The sequence below is a fragment of the Leptonychotes weddellii genome, chromosome 15, assembly GCF_054177405.1.
Source record: "Leptonychotes weddellii isolate Sample4059 chromosome 15, ASM5417740v2, whole genome shotgun sequence".
Lineage (NCBI taxonomy): Eukaryota > Metazoa > Chordata > Mammalia > Carnivora > Phocidae > Leptonychotes > Leptonychotes weddellii.
Window position 1 is genome coordinate 4,535,909 of NC_138383.1, and position 18,756 is coordinate 4,554,664.

General features: G+C 48.0%; 3 protein-coding genes across 14 annotated transcripts in view; 2 read left to right on the top strand and 1 right to left on the bottom strand.

Annotated features, from left to right (window-relative positions):
- The window catches only part of SRSF2 (serine and arginine rich splicing factor 2), a 41,110-nt gene extending 39,221 nt beyond the window's left edge, over positions 1-1,889 (top strand). The window contains exons 3-5 of one of the 6 annotated variants that reach the window (XR_014140376.1): positions 112-215; positions 853-950; positions 1,455-1,889. The gene's annotated coding sequence lies outside the window, so the exon portion shown is untranslated. Of the gene's footprint in view, positions 1-111 lie in introns of all 6 variants that reach the window. The other 5 variants (XR_004078302.2, XR_433876.3, XR_014140375.1 and 2 more) reach the window with 5 other exon arrangements.
- METTL23 (methyltransferase 23, arginine) lies at positions 1,851-6,838 on the bottom strand. 4 transcript variants are annotated; one of them, XM_081804431.1, is made up of 6 exons: positions 6,529-6,650; positions 6,079-6,280; positions 4,534-4,638; positions 3,076-3,313; positions 2,909-2,993; positions 1,851-2,558 (listed from the first exon to the last, which is right to left on the bottom strand). In XM_081804431.1, the coding sequence occupies exons 3-6, from the start codon at positions 4,615-4,617 to the stop codon at positions 2,393-2,395; spliced, it is 573 nt and encodes a 190-aa protein (XP_081660557.1). In that variant the 5' UTR covers positions 4,618-4,638; positions 6,079-6,280; positions 6,529-6,650; the 3' UTR covers positions 1,851-2,392. The 4 variants fall into 4 exon arrangements, with proteins under 4 accessions (XP_081660557.1, XP_030892912.1, XP_006728099.1 ...); XM_031037052.2 differs by lacking the exons at positions 6,079-6,280; positions 6,529-6,650 and adding an exon at positions 6,740-6,838; XM_006728036.3 differs by lacking the exon at positions 6,079-6,280 and having other exon boundaries at positions 6,529-6,733.
- Positions 6,839-7,119: 281 nt separating this feature from the next.
- JMJD6 (jumonji domain containing 6, arginine demethylase and lysine hydroxylase) lies at positions 7,120-18,287 on the top strand. 4 transcript variants are annotated; one of them, XR_014140374.1, is made up of 8 exons: positions 7,123-7,453; positions 7,994-8,382; positions 9,095-9,381; positions 10,227-10,362; positions 11,700-11,838; positions 12,725-12,852; positions 14,145-14,588; positions 15,480-17,646. XR_014140374.1 is itself a non-coding variant. In XM_081804427.1 (7 exons), exons 1-7 carry the CDS (start codon positions 7,325-7,327, stop codon positions 18,270-18,272), a joined length of 1,266 nt encoding a protein of 421 aa, XP_081660553.1. In that variant the 5' UTR covers positions 7,122-7,324; the 3' UTR covers positions 18,273-18,287. The 4 variants fall into 4 exon arrangements, 2 of the variants coding, with proteins under 2 accessions (XP_081660553.1, XP_006728101.1); XR_004078297.2 differs by lacking the exons at positions 14,145-14,588; positions 15,480-17,646 and adding an exon at positions 10,831-10,924 and having other exon boundaries at positions 7,120-7,453; XM_081804427.1 differs by lacking the exons at positions 14,145-14,588; positions 15,480-17,646 and adding an exon at positions 18,215-18,287 and having other exon boundaries at positions 7,122-7,453.
- Positions 18,288-18,756: the final 469 nt, after the last annotated feature.

Consider the following 18,756-nt stretch of genomic DNA (forward strand, 5'->3'; position numbering starts at 1 on the left):
GTGCATAAAGCTTAGATAATAATGGCTGTTTCGTAAACTGTTTGAGACCTATTAATGAAAATGACTATTTCTTGCTGTTTTTATCCAACGTCTGCATTTTCCCCTTTAAAGCTGCGGTCTCCTGTTTGATAAAAGAATATTGGCCAGTATTGCAGATTTTAACTGATTTGGCTGATCCTCCAGGGACCAGTTTCTGTGGGCGTGTATTGGAGCAGGTTTGTCTTTAAATGTTAAAGATGCACTATCCTCTTAGAGAAAACGATCAGTTCAACTATTGTTGTACTGACTGGGACTTCATATTCTAATGGATGTGGCAAACGAATTGCAAAAAGAAGCAATGAACTTTTGGAACCCCAAAAAAGTTTACAGGTATTGCACTGGGTGGGGAAAGGATAGTGTGTCTTTAACTCTCAAATTGTTTGGTCCTATTTTTTAAAAGGAAAGGGCCCTAAGTAGCTCAGATATTAAAGCTTTATTCTCAATTGCCAAATGTTTCGTTTGAGAACTAAAAATTTATCTTAAAATAGACTGATTTTCTGATTTCAAGTTGTTTTTGTTTGGATACCGTCCTTTTCCCCTCCCCGCCCCTTTTTCCCTTCCTCATATCATTTTTCACCTTGGTTATTTGGCCAAGATTGCATAAACACAAATTTGTAAAAGCGGATGGTAGCCTCTGTGAAAATTTCCTAATTGGGCCTTTATAAAACTGATAATGGCTGGGTGGAACCTTTCCGTAACCTACTTGTTTCACCAGAGCCTTAGTAAGTACATGCCTGAAACTGAAACCATGTGCACTTTCGGTAACTTCATTGTAATGGAAGGTAAACTGAACTTTTTTCTTTTCAAACCTAGATGGGTCAACAAGCAACATAACAGAAGACTTGGGGGAAAAGGACCACACACTCAGTCCATCGAAGAGTCCTTGGAACAAGCAACTGGCTATTGAAAAGGTTATTTTGTAACATTTGTCTAACTTTTTACTTGTTTTAAGCTTTGCCTCAGGTGGCAAACTTCATTTTATGTGCCATTTTGTTGCTGTTATTCAAATTTCTTGTAATTTAGTGAGGTGAACGACTTCAGATTTCATTATTGGCTTGGATATTTGAGGTAAATTTTCCTTTTTGTTTATATAGTGCTGACTTTTTTTGTTTGAAATTAAACAGATTGGTAACCTAATTTGTGGCCTCCTGACTTTTAAGGAAACGTGTGCAGCCATTACACACAGCCTAAAGCTGTCAAGAGATTGACTCAACATTGCCTTCATTCCTTAAAATTAAAAACCTTCAAAAGTCGGTGTAAATTTGTTTGTATATGCTATTTACCTTCAGATCTAAGTGGTAATCTGAATCCAAATTTGTATAAAGACTTTTCAGGTGAAAAGACTTGATTTTTTGAAAAGGATTGTTTACCAAACACAATTCTAATCTCTTCTCTTGTGTATTTTTGTGCACTAGGCGCAGTTGTGTAGCAGTTGAGTAATGCTGGTTAGCTGTTAAGGTGGCGTGTTGCAGTGCAGAGTGCTTGGCTGTTTCCTGTTTTCTCCTGATTGCTCCTGTGTAAAGATGCCTTGTCGTGCAGAAACAAATGGCTGTCCAGTTTATTAAAATGCCTGACAACTGCACTTCCAGTCACCCGGGCCTTGCATATAAATAACGGAGCATACAGTGAGCACATCTAGCTGATGATAAATACACCTTTTTTTCCCCCTTCCCCCAAAATGGTATATCTGATCATCTTCATGTATGAACTTAAAATATGGAAAATGTTAAGGAAGCAAAATGGTTTGTAACTTTGTAAGTACTTATAACATGGTGTATCTTTTTGCTCATGAAAATTCTGTACTATAACCATTGTTTCTGTAGTTTAATTAAAACGTTTTCTTGGTGTTAGCTTTTCTCAGAATATGTCTTGGTTTTTTTCCCCCCCTTTATTTGAAAGACCTGTGCAATTACCTTGTGAATTGTTACTGACTGTACAGTATGAAAGTGAAATGTTTAGTAGTTGACTTTTTTTCTAAGTTAAAAAGTGGAAATGCCATTTCAGCACCCATAACCCCTAAAATCAATGCTCTTAAGGTAGCACTTTCTTGAGGTTCTGGGTACCCCTGTCTCTCAGCTTAATTTATGCCGTTTTTTATTTTTTTTTCTAAAGAACAATCCAAGTCCCCCCTTTTTTTTTTTTTTTAACAGGTCTGTTAATTTTTGTTTTCATGGCTTTGTAACCCATGAGTGTTTAGGTGACCCACCACCATCTTTAAGGCCAACAGATCAGACCATCTTCAGATTCAGTGCTTGTACTCCCAAGAAGCTGAAGTGGTCTGAGTCTTAGTTGGCATGCCAGGTTGCTAATTAGTATTGACATTGTCCCAGAAGAACCTGTATGTAGGTGTAATTCAGAGACTGTCCTTTGCAAAGGAGATGACCAGCATTTCAACAGTATGTCTTCCTGGGAGGGCAGATTCTGCTATATCTTCTTTGTCTGCATCAAAAGACTCCAGAGGAATGTGGACACATTTCATATCCCACTTGTAGAGCAAAGCTTCAAGTGACCAGTCAGCACTGAAAAAAAAATAATAAATTGTTTTTTTAAAATCATGCTTTTCCTGTTTTGCTTCACATACATTTTCATTTTATCCTTAAAGTAGATATTGCATGAGGATTAGGATTTAAGTTGTTTTTTTTTTAAAGATTTTATTTATTTATTTGAGAGAGAGAGAACACATGAGAGGGGATAGGGTCAGAGGACGAAGCAGACTCCCTGCCGAGCAGGGAGCCCAATGCGGGACTCGATCCAGGGACTCCAGGATCATGACCTGAGCCGAAGGCAGTTGCTTAACCAACTGAGCCACCCAGGTGCCCAGGATTTGAGTTTTAATAAAACTGAGTAGACCAGGTTTATTCAGGCTTACCTTCTTACCTGGTAGGTGGACCACAATTGGACTTTGGGGTTTTTTTCCATCAAAAAGTAGACTGTAGTTAAGATGTCTTCAAAATCTGGTAAGAAAGGACTCCTTAAATGGACTTCTACTTATATCCTCTCTCCAACCAAAGTTATTATTGACCAAAAAAGTTTTACCTTCTGGTTCAAAGAACACATCAGATGCAAGAATAATATCTTGAGGTGGTAGAGCCAGAAGATCCTGAGATACATGTCCCCATGTCAGTCCTACAACACGCACCTGTGGCAGGTTATTCATTTCACAGCTTTTCCGACAGATTTCTAGACAGTAAGGCAGCTCTGAACTGTCCGACAAGATCACTTCAGCACCGCATTTTGCAGCCATAATTCCTGGAAGGCTCACTCCAGCTCCAATCTAAAAGCATTTCAAAGTTCTTAGGATTGCAGGGAATTTGGGAACTTAAGTTTCCCTAAGTACAGTCCATCATGAGCTGCTCATATCTACAAAATGTGCCACAATTGCAGTGCTTTACTATATGAAGCTTAAGCTCTTCAATTTGTAGAAATTACTTGAGATTCCTCTTAATTGGGTGGGAAGGTTAAGTCCCGTACAGGGCCCTGTACTCTGCAACTGACTTAGGTGCTTCCAAACTCCTGTGTATCCAGCGACTTAATTGCTTAATATGCCCAAGGTAGTTTGGGACACTTGTTCTTAACAGTCTATAAGGGAGCTCCTAATTATACAGGACATTGGGTCTCTAGAAGCTTGATGGGTGACTTGACTGCACACCTGGCCATTATGGCTGTTACTACCAATTTTTACTGCTTTTATGTGGCTATAACCTGACAGGTCTGAAACATGGCTTTCTACAAAGGGGATTTTCCAGTTGGGCCTTCCAAGTGACAAGGTCTTAAGCAGGCTAAGGACTAACCAAGGAATGCCTTGTATTTTAAAACAAGTTTCCCATTTTCCAGTTCTGAGCAAGAGCTTGGGAGATTCTCAATCTTTTCTGAATGTCTACAAATTGCCACTGTTCAGGGCCAGAAGGATGCCACATATCTTCACACCCCTCACGTGGTTTTGCAAAAGTTAAAAAGGTGTTACTAAGTTTTGGGTTTGTCCTCGGCCTTCAGATTTAAGCCTTGTACCATTTCTGCAAACTTGACAAAAAGTTTATTTCTCCAAGTGTTTAGCAGTCTCATGTCAGGTGGAGTGATGAGAAAGAGTTTGGGATACTCTCAAGATTTCCAAAATATGGAAAGGGCTATTGTATGAAAAACTGCATGTGACACACTAGACTCCGGATGACCCTGTTGGGACACCCTGGAAAGATGGTCTTAATGATTGCTTCCATGCCAAGATTCTATAACTATAATTAGTCAATGGGCTTCACTTAGAATAAGGGTCAGCATAACATAAAGGGCAAGGCGATATTTTAGTCTCGATGGGACTCCTGTGGTCTCTGGTGCGTGTTCTTTTTTTAAACAACTTAAAATGTAAAAAGCATTCTTAGCTCACATGACTTACAAGCTGGCCAAATCACCCGATTTAAAAATATTTAACAAAAGTCAGTAACAAGCACGTAGACTTAAATCTGAACAGAGCATTTTAGGAAACCTCAAGGGCACTTGTACCTCTAAGACAGCCTTGCCCGGCAGAGATCTTCTGTGAAACCACAGGTACTGAGCCAGGACCACCGCACAGGGCCAAACATACATTCCATACTGCAGATGCAGCACCTGAAAAGAATTTTTTGTATGCCAAAAATAACTCATCTGCTGGCAGTTGGGAGTATATATTTTTACAGCAATTAGAGTGCCCGACACTGGACAAAAAGGACAGTTCCCTGCTGTCCAGTTCACATCCCATGGGGTATATAAAACTGCAATACCGTGTGATAAGCACTCTTCATACACTCCTGCACTCAACAAGCATTTACCCAGGGACTGAATGGCTAAGGATGTAACTAGGTTATCATGGAATACACATACACACACACATACATACCCTACTGGGAAAAAGACAAGCCACAAGTAAGCAAATATATTTTTAGTTGGTGATAATGCTAACAACAGCAGGTGATGTGAGAGAGTAGTGGGGGCAGGGAGACGTGGGGAGACAGTGACCACAAGGTGGCTGTCCTAGATAGGGCGAATGATTCAGGCAAGGGTCCTGAAGCAGGAACTAAAAAGCCTCTGGCTGGACCACAGAGGGCACTGACCGCAGGGGCATGGGGGCTGGGAGGCAGGGTTGTAGTACAGAGGTCAGTGGGAAGGCAGGGACAGACCTGTGGGGTCTTGTAGGCCACAGGAAGTTTAGCTTTTATTGTAAGTGCAGTTAAGAATGTATCAGAGGGTTATATTCACAGGCATAACTTGGTATGCTTATGGGAATCAACTGAGTCCAGGAAGACATTCCAGAAGTTTGAGTGCAGCTCAGTCCTGGAATTAGGAAGGCAGGCAGCTTACAGAGCCTTTGGAAAGATACAGAATTGTGAGAGCACAGTATTCAGGGAGGCAAAATAAGGACTCACACCTTTGGAATGAACCTGCCTGAGTTCAAATGCTGGCTGTGTAACTTACTAGCTGTGTGACCTCACCCATTATTTAACCTGTCTGTGCTTCAGTTTCCTCACCTGCAAAAAGCCTATCTCATAGGGTGACTTGGAAGACTCAATGCAAACTGCTTAGTACAACGCCCGACACAAAATAAGCAAAGCAAGCTGTCATTAAACTGCAAGAGTGCAAGTCTTTCTGTTTTCTAGAGCAGAGGGTGCTGCTAGTGGACTGGTTGGAAAGGGGGCTGAAGTGGTGTAAGTATCAAAGGTGAAGGAACTGAAAGTGTGAACTCAATCATTCAATTCACTCAACAAAAGTATTAGTGCCTAGGCACTGGTTCTAAGTGTAGGGAGTGCAGCGTGAATAAAATGCCCGCCTGGTGGATTTTACCCAGGATACAATAAAGGATTTCTGACCAGAGCAGTGAGTGAGTTTGCAGATTTGGCTGTAAAGGGGTCTTTGTTCTCACAGGGAGTATCTTCACCTCCTAAACTTGGGAAGAAGTCCCGGTGGGTATTTCAACACGAAGGCATTTAAAAACTATCAGAAATGGGTTTCACTGGAGACTTAACTTCCTCTTAGGCGGTTTTTCATCTTCAAATTATTTTTGCTAATACCTACCTCACAGACTGCTGTTAAAATCGAAACACTGCAACGTCCAAGGGCTTTGAAAAACCGGACGCATAACGTATTACTTCTATTATTTGTGAGAGTTTGGGGACAGCCGTGAGCTGAAAAGAACAAATGAGTGCCAACCCAAGAAACTTTATTTGAAAAGGGAGAGTGGAATCCCCGGTCCTGGATAAAGCTGAATTAAGAAGCCCTTCAAAATCAAAGAAAATATTTGGTGTTAAAAATGCCACCTTTCCGGCAGGATATATTCGATGTGGAAGGCCCTTTTCCTGGCAGGGCCCCTTCAGGCCACAAACCTTGCCGCCCGGAGGTCCATCCTAAGACAGGGTAGCCGCCAAACCCCGCCCCCACCCCTCCCAACACCCCCAGGTCTGCTGGGAACGGCTCCTGCCCGGGGCGCCACCGCAAAGTACCGGAGGCACCTCCCGCCGCACGCACCTGCGGGACGCTGACCTCCAGTACGGCCCCCTCGGCCCCCAGGCCAGGCTCCTCCAAGAACCGAAAGCGCTGGGCCCGGACCTCATGCCCTCGGAGGCCACGCTTGCCCAGGGGGGAATCGGGGACCCCCGGACGGGCCGGGAACAGCGAAGAGCGCCGGGCTGCCAGGCTGCGCGCGCGGGAAACCCCTGGCCGGCTGGGGCCGCCTCACCGGCGCCACGTGGCCCTTGGCGGCCCTGCCGGGTCGCTGCAACTCGACGCAAGGGCGGGGAAAGCACCCTTCCGGCGACGCCGTGGCCGCGCAGTGAGAAGACACCGGAGACCAGGGAAAAGAGATACGGAAGACAAGCGGCCTCGGAGACTCGCACGCCGGAAGCGGGCCGCGCGTAAAGCGGCCCACGCCCGGAAGTGACGCGCACACCGGAAGCGGGCGCGGGAGAGGCGGAGCCGTAGTCAGGCGGCTCCTCGATCATCTCGACCTTCCCAATATGGCGGAGAGCCGACGAGTGTGAGGGCGGACCCCGGAGGTGCCCGAGCCAATGGCTCACCGCGACAGGCCGGGGGGCGGGGAAGACGGCAGCCGCGTGCCCAACCCGAGGCCCGGGAGGTGGTTGGGGAGTGAATTTTCTGGAAGGCGAGTTTAAAGGCGCCGGGCCAGAGCGAAGGGCGTTTGGGTGCCGCCGCCGCCACCGCCTCCACCGCCGCAGCCACTGCCCGGGCCGGGGAGGGGGTGCGTTGGAAGCAGGAAGCGAGGCGCGCGGAGGTCGTCGCGGGAGCAGCTGGTGACCCCCGGAGGATGAACCACAAGAGCAAGAAGCGGATCCGCGAGGCCAAGCGGAGTGCGCGGCCGGAGCTCAAGGACTCGCTGGACTGGACCCGTCACAACTACTACGAGAGCTTCTCGCTGAACCCTGCGGCCGTGGCGGTGAGTGGGCCGGGGTCGCGGGCTGGGGCCGGGCATGGGCATCTCCGGGCTCATGCGCACTTCCCCCAGCGCCCAGCGCGGCACCTCTGAGTTCCGATGGGCTCACTCGCACCCCGCGGAGGTCCGGGTCATCGGTGCCCGGATTTCAGGGCGGGCCTCCTTCCTCCCGCGCCGCAGCTGCCGCCTGCCCGGCCACCTGGAGGCTGACGCCTTTGGCGAGATCCACAAGGAGGACTGTCGCCCCTTGACCCCTTTGCGCTGTGGGGCCCCCGGGGCCTTGACTGTGGAGGCCCATGAGTGGGAGATGCGAAGCCCCCTTCCCCTGGTGGGGCGGCGCAGGGTGCGACGTGTCAGTCCACACGCAGGTCCTTGTCCCTCTCCCCCCCACCCCCCAAAGATAAGACAGAACGAGAATATGGTTCCTTAGGTATGTCTTAAGGTATGTCCTTAACTGGTCCTGGGGGACGCCTTTTGCTGCCGCTGGACTTTTTTTTTTTTTTTTTTTTAATTAACTGGATAGGTCTTTTCTGATTCTTTCAGGATAACGTGGAAAGGGCAGACGCATTACAGCTGTCTGTGGAAGAATTTGTGGAGCGATATGAAAGACCGTACAAGCCCGTGGTTCTGCTGAATGCCCAAGAGGGTTGGTCTGCCCAGGAGAAATGGACCCTGGAGCGCCTAAAAAGGAAGTACCGGAACCAGAAATTCAAGTGTGGTGAGGATAATGACGGCTACTCCGTGAAGATGAAGATGAAATACTACATTGAGTACATGGAGAGCACTCGGGACGACAGCCCCCTTTACATCTTTGACAGCAGCTATGGTGAACACCCCAAAAGAAGGAAACTTTTGGAAGACTACAAGGTGCCCAAGTTTTTCACTGATGATCTCTTCCAGTATGCCGGGGAGAAACGCAGGCCCCCTTACAGGTAAAGTACCTGGTGGTGAAGCCCTTATGGTCTAACGTAGGACAGTATGTGTCACCTGAGCTCAGTCGGCTAACCTTTTTCCATAACAGTGAGTGGTTCTCCTTAGTTGCACATGGAACTTACTTAGGGGGTTACGGCTGCCTGCCCAGGTCCTACGGCCACAGACGGGTTTACTGGTCTGGGTTGCCACCTGGGCATCAGGATTTCTGAAGGCGCCCCAGGTGACTCAAACATGCAACCAAAGTTAAATCACTGATTTTTTTTTTTTTTTTTTTTAAAGATTTTATTTATTTATTTGACAGAGAGAGACACAGCGAGAGAGGGAACACAAGCAGGGGGAGTGGGAGAGGGAGAAGCAGGCTCCATGCAGAGCAGGGAGCCCGATGTGGGACTCGATCCCAGGACCCTGGGATCATGACCTGAGCCAAAGGCAGTCGCTTAACCAACTGAGCCACCCAGGCGCCCTAAATCACTGATTTTTAAAGGAAGTTTTAATAGTTGAAGCCCGGTAGTAGTAAGCCACATGAGTGATTTTTTTTCTTCTTTCTGTTATGGAGCATTCCAGGCATGATTCATTTAGCGTTTCTGCATAGCAGGATTTATGTAGTTTCTGAAATAAAGAACATAATGTATAAGACTAAAAACTCACTATTTGGTGGCGTGTGTGTACAGTTAAATTACTTTTCATAACTTGGACGTTTCCATCCTTTAGGTGGTTTGTGATGGGGCCACCACGCTCTGGAACTGGAATTCACATCGACCCTCTGGGAACCAGTGCCTGGAATGCCTTAGTTCAGGGCCACAAGCGCTGGTGCCTGTTTCCTACCAGCACGCCCAGGGAACTCATCAAGGTGACCCGTGAAGAAGGAGGGAACCAGCAAGATGAAGCTATTACCTGGTTTAGTATCATTCATCCCCGGACGCAGCTTCCCACCTGGCCACCTGAATTCAAACCCCTGGAAATCTTACAAAAACCAGGAGAGACTGTTTTTGTACCAGGTATAGATGAACTAAGAGAAAGTACATTCTTTGATTTCAGTTATTTGTCATTTCGGAACATAAGTGTATATAGAAGGAATCAAAGAAACCTGTTTGCATGCTGACGCTAAACGAACTGACTGCTTCCCACCTCAGACAGTGATGTGCGGCTGTGTGCTCAAGTGCTTAGGGGGCTGCTCTCCACATCTCTTGTAATCTAAACACATAGTGCCTATTGATAAACTTCTTGTATGTAAAGATTCTACTCATCTTTATGCTTAGTAGTTATCTGGTGTTTCTGTGGACATACTGTAACTTGTGCATATTTCTGTAAATTGGGTTTTTAATACAGTGTAGCATTGGCCGGGCTGAGCCAGGAAATAGGAACTTGGGGCTAAGAGGAAGGACGTCCCCTACCTGATAGGCTAAGTGTTTAGAGTGAGGATATTTAATATTGAAGATAGGTGTTCTTCTTCTAGGAGCTGAAGAACTTGCTGCCTTTACAGTTTTGGATTAACAGGGGTCAACACACTTTTTCTGTAAAAGGCAAAGAGTAAATATTTCAAGCGCTGTGGGCCAGACAGGGTCTGTTCCAACTGCTCAACTCTGCCTATGGAGCAGGAAAACAGCCACAGACAATCCGGAAATGAACGGACATGGCTGTGCTCCAGTAGAACTTTCCACAAATAGGTTGGGATTCCTGGATCAGGAGAAGCATTGACCAGTCTTGATCTCATGTCTCCGAGTCTCTACCTGTCTCACCTATAGATGGGTAGATAGGAACTCTCTATTCATGAGGCTTATGTTGTTTGTGATTGTGCAGAACCAAACCCTATTTATTTAACTGTTTATTTGTTGGATTTCAGGAGGCTGGTGGCACGTTGTCCTTAATCTTGACACCACCATTGCCATCACCCAGAATTTTGCCAGCAGCACCAACTTCCCTGTTGTATGGCACAAGACGGTAAGAGGGAGACCAAAGTTATCGAGGAAATGGTATAGGTGAGAGACATTTTTTTTCTTATCTTTGTCTTGTTCCAATTCCTACCCCAGAGGTGAAATGGAAAGAGTCCACTGCTGCAGTAATGTGTGCTGATCTTAGGCCTGGGAGAGCTGGGGCTGCAAAACCGCCCAGGCAGAGGAGAGTGGGTCCAAGGTCAGGGCTAGTTCTCAGGATGCTTGCCAGCCTCCAGGTGACAGGGTAAGACTCTGCATGTTTGATCAGTCAGTCAAAACATGGTCATAATTGGGATTGGTTCTCATTTTCTGTTTATTTGTTTTGTTTTATTTTCTGTTTTTGTTTACGTCCCCCCCAAGCTAGCACTAGCAAAGGAAGCCATTTTGTTTGGGTTTTATTTTGGTTCTTTCTTTTTCTTACTGAGAAGCATTATTCCCTTTTGAACTTATTACCTTCAGTTCTTGTGAGTGAGGTGACTGCCCTGGAGACTTAGCTCCTCTGTTTATCCACAGAACAGATACAGCACGGGCAGCGGCAGTGCAAGCCACCCCCAGCCACCCCGTGCCACTGTGTCCCAACCCTGACCTGGAGGGACCAGCTCTCGGGGTAAGAGAGGGATCCTGGCTTGGTCAGTGCTCAGCCTCCCTGCTGAGAGGGCCAGCAAGGGTGGTGGCTTTGTTCTTCCCGGACTCACGGGCACCTGAGGCCCACTTACTCCGTCCCATAGGCCACTGTGTGCTGTGATTTGGTCATCTTAAAGGCCTTACCATACAGCTGGTCTTTTGTCCCTGGTTAGAGTGGATGCCAGATCAGGTCCCTAAGGGGAGGGCTGCTGCCTCTGAAAGTCCAGTTCAGTTTTATCTTCAAGTGAGGGGAACCCTTTCTGTTGCTTGACACTTCTTATTTCTTGCAAACCTAATTGTTGCTACTCGTACAAATAGAATTTAACCAAGCGCAACTGCGGTCATTCAGTGCTGTGTTGTGGAAAGGAAGGGTTTAAAAAAATCAGCTAGGAATGGTTCAGGAAAAAACACAAGGAAGAGAGACTCTTTCTCCCAGGTGGAAAAAAAAAAAAAAAAAAGACTAACTCGGGGCAACTTTGCCTCACAGGTCAGCAGCACGGCTGGCTCCTTTGCAAAGGTCATAGTAACTTGCGTGCAGCTAGGTTGCCTTTCAGAAAAGCCTGAGCAGCATGGTAGGGCTTTTGTTCCCAGCCTGTGGATCCGTGTGTCCTCACCACTGTCCAGCACCCATTCTGAGCCAAGGCACCTGACTTCCCAGGTGCTTCTGAGAGAGACAGGCCTCAGCTTTGAGTCCGGGTGATTGTGTGCAGGTGTTGCTGCCGGTCCCAGCGCTGGGAACAATGTTTCTTGTCTCTCAGGATCTTGAAGCAAGAGCACCCCGAGTTGGCGGTCCTGGCTGACTCCGTTGACCTTCAGGAGTCCACAGGGATTGCCTCGGACAGCTCCAGTGACTCCTCCAGCTCCTCCAGCTCCAGCTCATCCGACTCGGACTCGGAGGTGAGGCCTTGCTCCCTCCCTAGGCCCTCGGGGCAGGTCACCCCGGAAACACCAGATGTGACTCTCCCCTCTCCTGTCTGGGAGGGAGAGAGATGAGAACGTGGTCCACTTTGTTCCAAGAACTACAGCTGCCACCATTCCTGCCGGGTGGTGAATTTTGCCCACGTTACAGCCTCGCACGTGTGTGTGGGGGTGGGTGCGTGCGCATGTCGTTGCAGTAACTTCAAGAGGTAAAAGGAGTATTTGGGGATTTTGTTAAGGGAATGGCCGAGGATCACACAGCTCATGATGGGGTTTCAGACTTAGAGCATTGTCACCTCAAAGCCCATGTTGAGAATTGTCCCTGTGGATGTAAATTGTAAGCCTGGAAACTCGGCAAATTCAGTGGTTTGTTAGAAGCTAATGTCATTTTGGGGAAGAGGAACCTGGGCCCTCAGCAGGTGAAATTTCTGTTTTAGCGCTTTGCATAATCTGGGGATTTGGTGTTTTGCAGGGGGCAAGGGCGAGGGAGTGGTGTGTTAAGTGCTATACTTCTGTGCTTCCCTCCTCGGGGTCTGTGTGGACGCAGTGAAATGGCATAATGCAATCTCAGAATCTGACTGTAAGATATTCTTAGAGCGTGTGTCCCGATTTCGAACAAATAACCCTCCCGTTGGAGAACACTGGAGGGGCAGCCGGCATGCGAGGGAAGTTGCAGTGTTTGGGAGGCAGAAACACCGGAGGGGGACGGCCATTCAGACCATGTTGGGGCGTGGCAGCAAATGGCTGCTTCACTTCTGGGAGAACGCAGATGACATTTGTGCCGTCTCCTGGGGTCGGAAGTTTATTTACAGACAGAATGGGTTGCATCTCGTTGAGTTCCTGTTTTTTTTCCTCCTCCGTCCAGTGTGAGTCTGGGTCTGAAGGCGATGGGGCGATGCACCGCCGGAAGAAGCGGAGAACGTGCAGCATGATGGGAAATGGAGACACCACCTCCCAGGACGACTGTGTGAGCAAAGAGCGCAGCTCCTCCAGGTGACCACGCACGGCTGTTGTCTGTGTAGGAGGACATGCCCACGGCGAGGGGCAGGGCCCTGGGGAGGGCAGCCTTTTGGATCTGCAGACAAAGGGAGGGCCGGAGAAAGCCAGAGAACGAGGACGCCCTTGGAATAGGAGTCCGTTCACTTAGCATTTGCTACAGTAGCTTTTTGCTCCGCTACCAGTGCAAAGTAATGTGGCTCATTTTATGCATAAAGGCAAGAATCTGTGTGGATGGTGCCAAGGAAACCCTTAACATTATTTAATAAAAACTAAATGCATTTTATATCCTTGCAGCTTTTATCCTTTGAGAATACCAGAACCTCCCCTTGTTGCTCTTCCTGTGGTATTGTGGGAAAGCAGTCACCCCACTGCTGTGTGCTCTCGATGGGGAAGGGATGGTTACAGCAGTTGAGGGCAGCCCAAGAGAAGGTCCCTGGTGTCTCCCGAGAGCCTCAGGGCTGGCCTCCTGCTTTTCCCCCCACTTGCCATTGTTGCTTTGAGCGCTCACACCAAGTGAGACATCCGTGAAGAACTCCAATTTTCTGTAAGGTCTTCATCACGTCTCCCACGTTTGTTTGCTTGTTTGTTTGTTTGTTTGTTTGAACCAGATTCGGTCTAAATAAGTTAAAACTTAAAATCAGAGTCAGTAAGGTAATCTCTTTGCCAGCGTGTGCCCTCGTGGTGGACACGGAATGGGCTTTCAGTGAGTTTTGGACCCAGACTCTTCTCACGAGCGAGTCGCAGTGTGTCTGGCGGCGGCAGTAAGCGGGGAGCTTTCGGGGAGCTTTCAGGGAGGTAGTTCAGTACAGAAGCTCGGAGGACTCTAAACGTCTGAGGGCCTGGCCTGCTGTGGGTGACGTTGCTGTTGTGTTCTTTGTATCTCTGAGCAGCTGGCTGTTTTCTTGACACATGTTAGGAAAGTGTAGGACCCACAAGCCTTGCTGTCTGTTTTCCTCTTTCTTTGTAGTCAGACTGGAATTCCAGGAGAAGTTCAGGTGTCCCAGTGACACGAATTTATGGGACTAGACTATGCATTTCCCAACCAAGTCATCCTCTTCACAGCCATTGTTAGATTTCTCTTCTTGCTTTTCTACGGTGTTTCTGTTGCTGGAGACTCCCACCTGCCCGTGATGTGTGACTTTATAATTTGTCAGAAAAAGTTCTAGGGACAGCCCTGCCCTGAATTGCATGTGGGGTCCTGGGGTTCTGCTTAACATTTCCTTCCAGCTTCGCACCAGCTGTGCTGTCTACATGCTGATTACAGGCAGTTGTACTTTCCTTGGCAGGATTAGGGACACTTGTGGAGGCCGGGCTCACCCCTGAGCAAATAAAGACACTCTCCCTGAGGTGGCTCCTGTGTACGCTGTTGGCCGCCACCTGACCCAGTTTTCACGTCTTCTGCTCCCACCTTCTCCTTTGTCTTCTTTGAATTTGGATAACCTTCTCTGGTCCAAGCTTCTGTCTTCGGTCAAATGCCGTTTTTACTGCTTACTAAGAATAGATGGTCAAGAGGTTTCGAAGCTCAGCAAGCTCAGTGACACCCGAAACACCGAAGGCTGGCGTGCTGTTGGGTGAGGAGCTCTGGCTGTCACCTCTAAGCCACGCTGCTCAACCTCGAGGCCCCAGGGCTGGGATCCCTTGAGTGTCTCGCTGCGTCTGATAACCTCAGCGACATTGGTGAGGAACCTCTGCTGTCCGAGAGCCGGCTGCGCACAAGCAGGCCCTGAGGGGTGAGTGGACTCGGATTTGTGTCTGAGCCAATTACACGTAAAACGTGCTGCGCACACACCACCTTCCTTTGTGTCACCGTTTGTCCAAAGCCGCACTCCGTGGTCGTGACCCAGCCAACGTGGGCAGCACCGCTCACCACTGGTTTTGGACGAGTTACCTTCCCTCCACCGCCAGAGAGAGGCTCTTAAATTCCGGCAGTGTTTTCGTGTGGTGTATTTTGGGGGCGGGATGACATGTCAGGGTTTTTGTTTAGGAACGGAGTGGGAAAGGTGTTCAATGTGTTCTTATCGCAGAATTCAAGTTGTGAATAGGACCCGCTTCTAACAGGTGTGGCCTCTTCCTACCATGTGATCCATAAGGCAGAAGCTCTCACTCTGTAAGAGACGTCACGAGTAGTGTCCCTGTTTGTTTGACCAGCAGACATTAGGTGGGTGGCTTGTGCTGCACGTCTGGAATAAATCCATATATGGTGCTTCTAGTCTTTGGGATCTGTTTAGGCTTCTCAGTAACTCTGGTCTGAATCCTTGGGGATTGACCAGCAGGTTCCATCTCTTGCCCTCTCAGTTCACCTGCTTGCCTTAATCTGTCCCTAAATTCAGCTAAATTTAAATAAAAATAAGAGGGGGCTTGTCAAGGATCTGTCCAGTGAAAAGCACTGAGCAGCGTGCCCCGTTCTGGGCGGGGGTGTAGGTAAGGGCATGAGCAGTCAGAGGGCAGCAGGAGTCCCCGGGGAGCAGACGGCCTGGAATTAATGTGGTGTTGCCTCCCCAGATCCTCCCTGAACATGGGTATAATCTGGGGAATCCAGGGCTCCTCTGTGCAAAGGTTATATTTTTATCAGACTGATGATCATTTCTTGACACTGGGTCGGTCATGTGGCTTTCCTCTAGGAGGCTGGTTCCCTACTTTGTCTTGGTCAGTTTTCTGCATTCTCAAATGCCGATCCAAAAACGTGGCCGGATTGGATGGAGAACGTCCACCATGTTCCTCGGCGTTGGCGCCTGTCACCTGTCCCTCAGTGCCGCTCCCCTTCCCCACCAGGCCACCCGGGCTCAGGCAGCCCTGCTTCCATTCCAGGGTGTGTTTGGGTGTGAGTAAAGACAGACCCTGAATGTGTCGTCTCTTTGTGTTCACACCTGAATGGGGTTCCTGTCTCCTTTTTAAAATGTTCTTGCCATCTTCCAAAATGCTTTTTTTCTTTACGCCAGTATTGCTGCTGGGCTCACACCGTCCTCTCCAATTCATATCAGCTTCCCTCTAAACTTGAAAAAACAAACAAAACCATAAGGCTGCTTGCCACGAGGGGGCAGGATAGGACACTTTTGCAGTGGCTGGGATGACAGGGTAGAAGGTTGAATGGGAGAGATTAGCCTTCTCAAGAGGCCAAAGGTGATTCCTGTTTGACAAACAATATTCAGAAATAAGGGATCCAGCCCACCTGACAGGCCCACAGTCACCCCACCAGAAAGCATCTGGATCACACAGCTTATATGCTGCGGTTTGGCTTTTGCCACCCCATGAGTGAGTGACCATGGGACAGTCTTTGTTTTAGGCAGGCCAGAGATTCAACACCTCCCACCCCGCCCCTGTTCCTGTTGCTGTGGGCCAACCAAGCACACCATTACGGAAATAAAGCAGGGATGAGGTGGGGAACCTGTGAGAAGGGAGTGCAGTGACGGCTGGGTGCTTGGGACAAGGTAGGAAGTGGGAACCAGGGGCCATCTGTTCTAAAGTTAACCCTTCACCCCACCTGGTCTGAGCTCCTTCTCTGAGTGCTGTCAACAATAGTAAGGGCAAGGACATGACATGAAACTTCTCCAACTGAAGACCAACAAGCTGGGTCCTGGAAGAAGGGCTCTTGGACCAGTAACTACTGATAGGGAGGAGCAGGGTGGAGGAAGATAACGTGGGGCTTTGGGAGTGAGCACCAAAGACTTTACCATCAGCCTGAAGTATCCAGTGCTGCACACAGGCAGGTGTCTCTGGGGTCATTAGTAGTGCTGGGATATTCAGGGTGACACCTTTTGAGGGGAGAGCCACCAAACACAGGGACGTTCACATTTGGCTTTGGCTTACAGATGCCCATTTGTGAATCTTCCAAGCGTTCAGCTTGTGTTTGAGTGCCAGGCACTGTTCTAGGTGCTGGAGATGCAGCAGTGACGAGCCCAGGTCCCTCTCGTGGAGCTGAAAGACAGCGCGCCATGCACAGTTCCTAAGGGTCACTCGTCAGAGTAGGTGGAGTCAAGCACATCCATTTCCATGACCAAAACAGCAAGGTCAGACCTTACTAAATTCGAGTCCATGAGATCTTCATAAAAGAACATAAGTAACATCATAGTTGGGTTCTTAGTATTTGGTTTCTCTCTAAATTGGCTAAAGATATTTAAAGATCAGCAAGAAAGTTGTTGGTATAAGTGCTTTATGAACTTATTAGAGGTTCAGCCTGGATATGATTTAGGACTTTAGACAAGAGTGTGGGACAGAATAGGAGTTTTGCGGTAAATGTTGTAAAAAGTGCTCTCTAGGATGTAGGCGTGTACGTGCACAGCTGTAGGGTCCTTGAATTGTGTGTAGCGTTTCCACAAATAAGTTGTTTGTCATGTGTGTGCTGGGTACTGCTGATGGTTCCCTGTGGAGTCTGGTTTCTCCTCATACTCCCCCGTCCCTCCCTGCCTTCTGTCAATATGTTCCACTGATGTTATATACAGCAAAACTAGATGACCCTCGTGCCCCGGCCCCCTCGGGTGGTGGCTCTCAACTTCTGTCTCATCATTAGTTCAAAAACTTGAGATGTCTAGCCCCCACCGAATGTCCCATGAGAACTGGCCCGGTCTGCTGTCTCCAAGGTGACTGGACAGTGCAGAAGAACTGGGACCGTGCAGAGTCCTTGTTCCTCCTGCCACTGCCACAGAGACACCCAGCAGCCTGCTCCATCTGTTTTCGTCTCGCCGTGGGCTCCGCCACGGGATGCCTGTGGCTCCGCCGTTTGATGAGTGTTTTTAACTTCCACTTGGATGAAACTTGTTTATCATTTTAAATAAAGCAACTTGATTTAGAGTTGGGTTTTTTGCATTGTTTTATTCTTGTTTCTTCTCGTTACTCATCCCTTATTCATCCGATAGTGGATACAGAATGTAGCTAAGTTTGCACAGTGGACCCCCTTAAATGTATACTTTCAAACAATGAAGGCAGGGGGCAAAAAAGAAGGCCCACTTTGGCTGAAAGTCCCCCCAGGGGTCAAAAGCCAGTAGCTGAGATAGGAGCCCCATTCCACATTTTATAGTTACAGGGCATTTTTCACCAACCACCACTGAAATTCCTTTTCTGGTACCCCTTACTGTTATGGGAAGCAACAGGACTAAGCTCCCCCTCTTCCTGGAAGCCTGCTGGTCATAACTGGAGCTCAGGAAGAAGCCTAAGCACATACTTGTGTCTTCCATGTAAACAGCACTCCATCTAGCTTCTTGGCTTGCACCAGATACCAGCTTAGGCACTGTAATATTTCCAAAAAAGCAATAAATGTATCCTAAGCAAAAACTGGCACCCTGTTTTTTCATCTGGTGCCTGACAAACTTTGCCCTGTGTTTATTGGGAGTGGTAAAGACATAATTTTTTTTGGTTACAGCATATCTATCGCAAACAAGCACAACAGAAGGAAGGATCTGGAGAAACAAAAACAGTAGACTTCCCTTCATTCTACCCTTCCATACACTCGAGAATTACTCCAAGAGGAAAAGTCAGTAGGGGAGCAGAGTTACCCCAAGGCACCTGGAGCTAAATTCCAGAAAGTAGCCTTTGCAGGGCAGCCACGTTACAATGAGGCTTGTGTTGAAGGCTGCTGGGTCTTAGGCCGGAAGGGGCAATCACTGGCCAGGAACTGGAAGTGTTCCCAGAAAATGCTGTGGACGAGTCTGGAAGTGGCCGAGAGTGAGCGGGGTTAACGTTTGCTTTTCATGGTCTTGCAGGTAGTCCGGTGCCATGCTTTAGGTGAGCCTTCCTGGCCTTACAGGGCCTCAGCATTTCGCAACCAGCAGTTCCAAAGTGCTGGACCTTCGGTACAGGGCGGAAATGATGCCGAAAATGACAGTCAATCTAAGGGCGCCTGAGGAAAGAGCTTTTCAAGCTGGTTTTCAAAACAAATCGAAGCGCAAAACGTCAGGCCTGCCC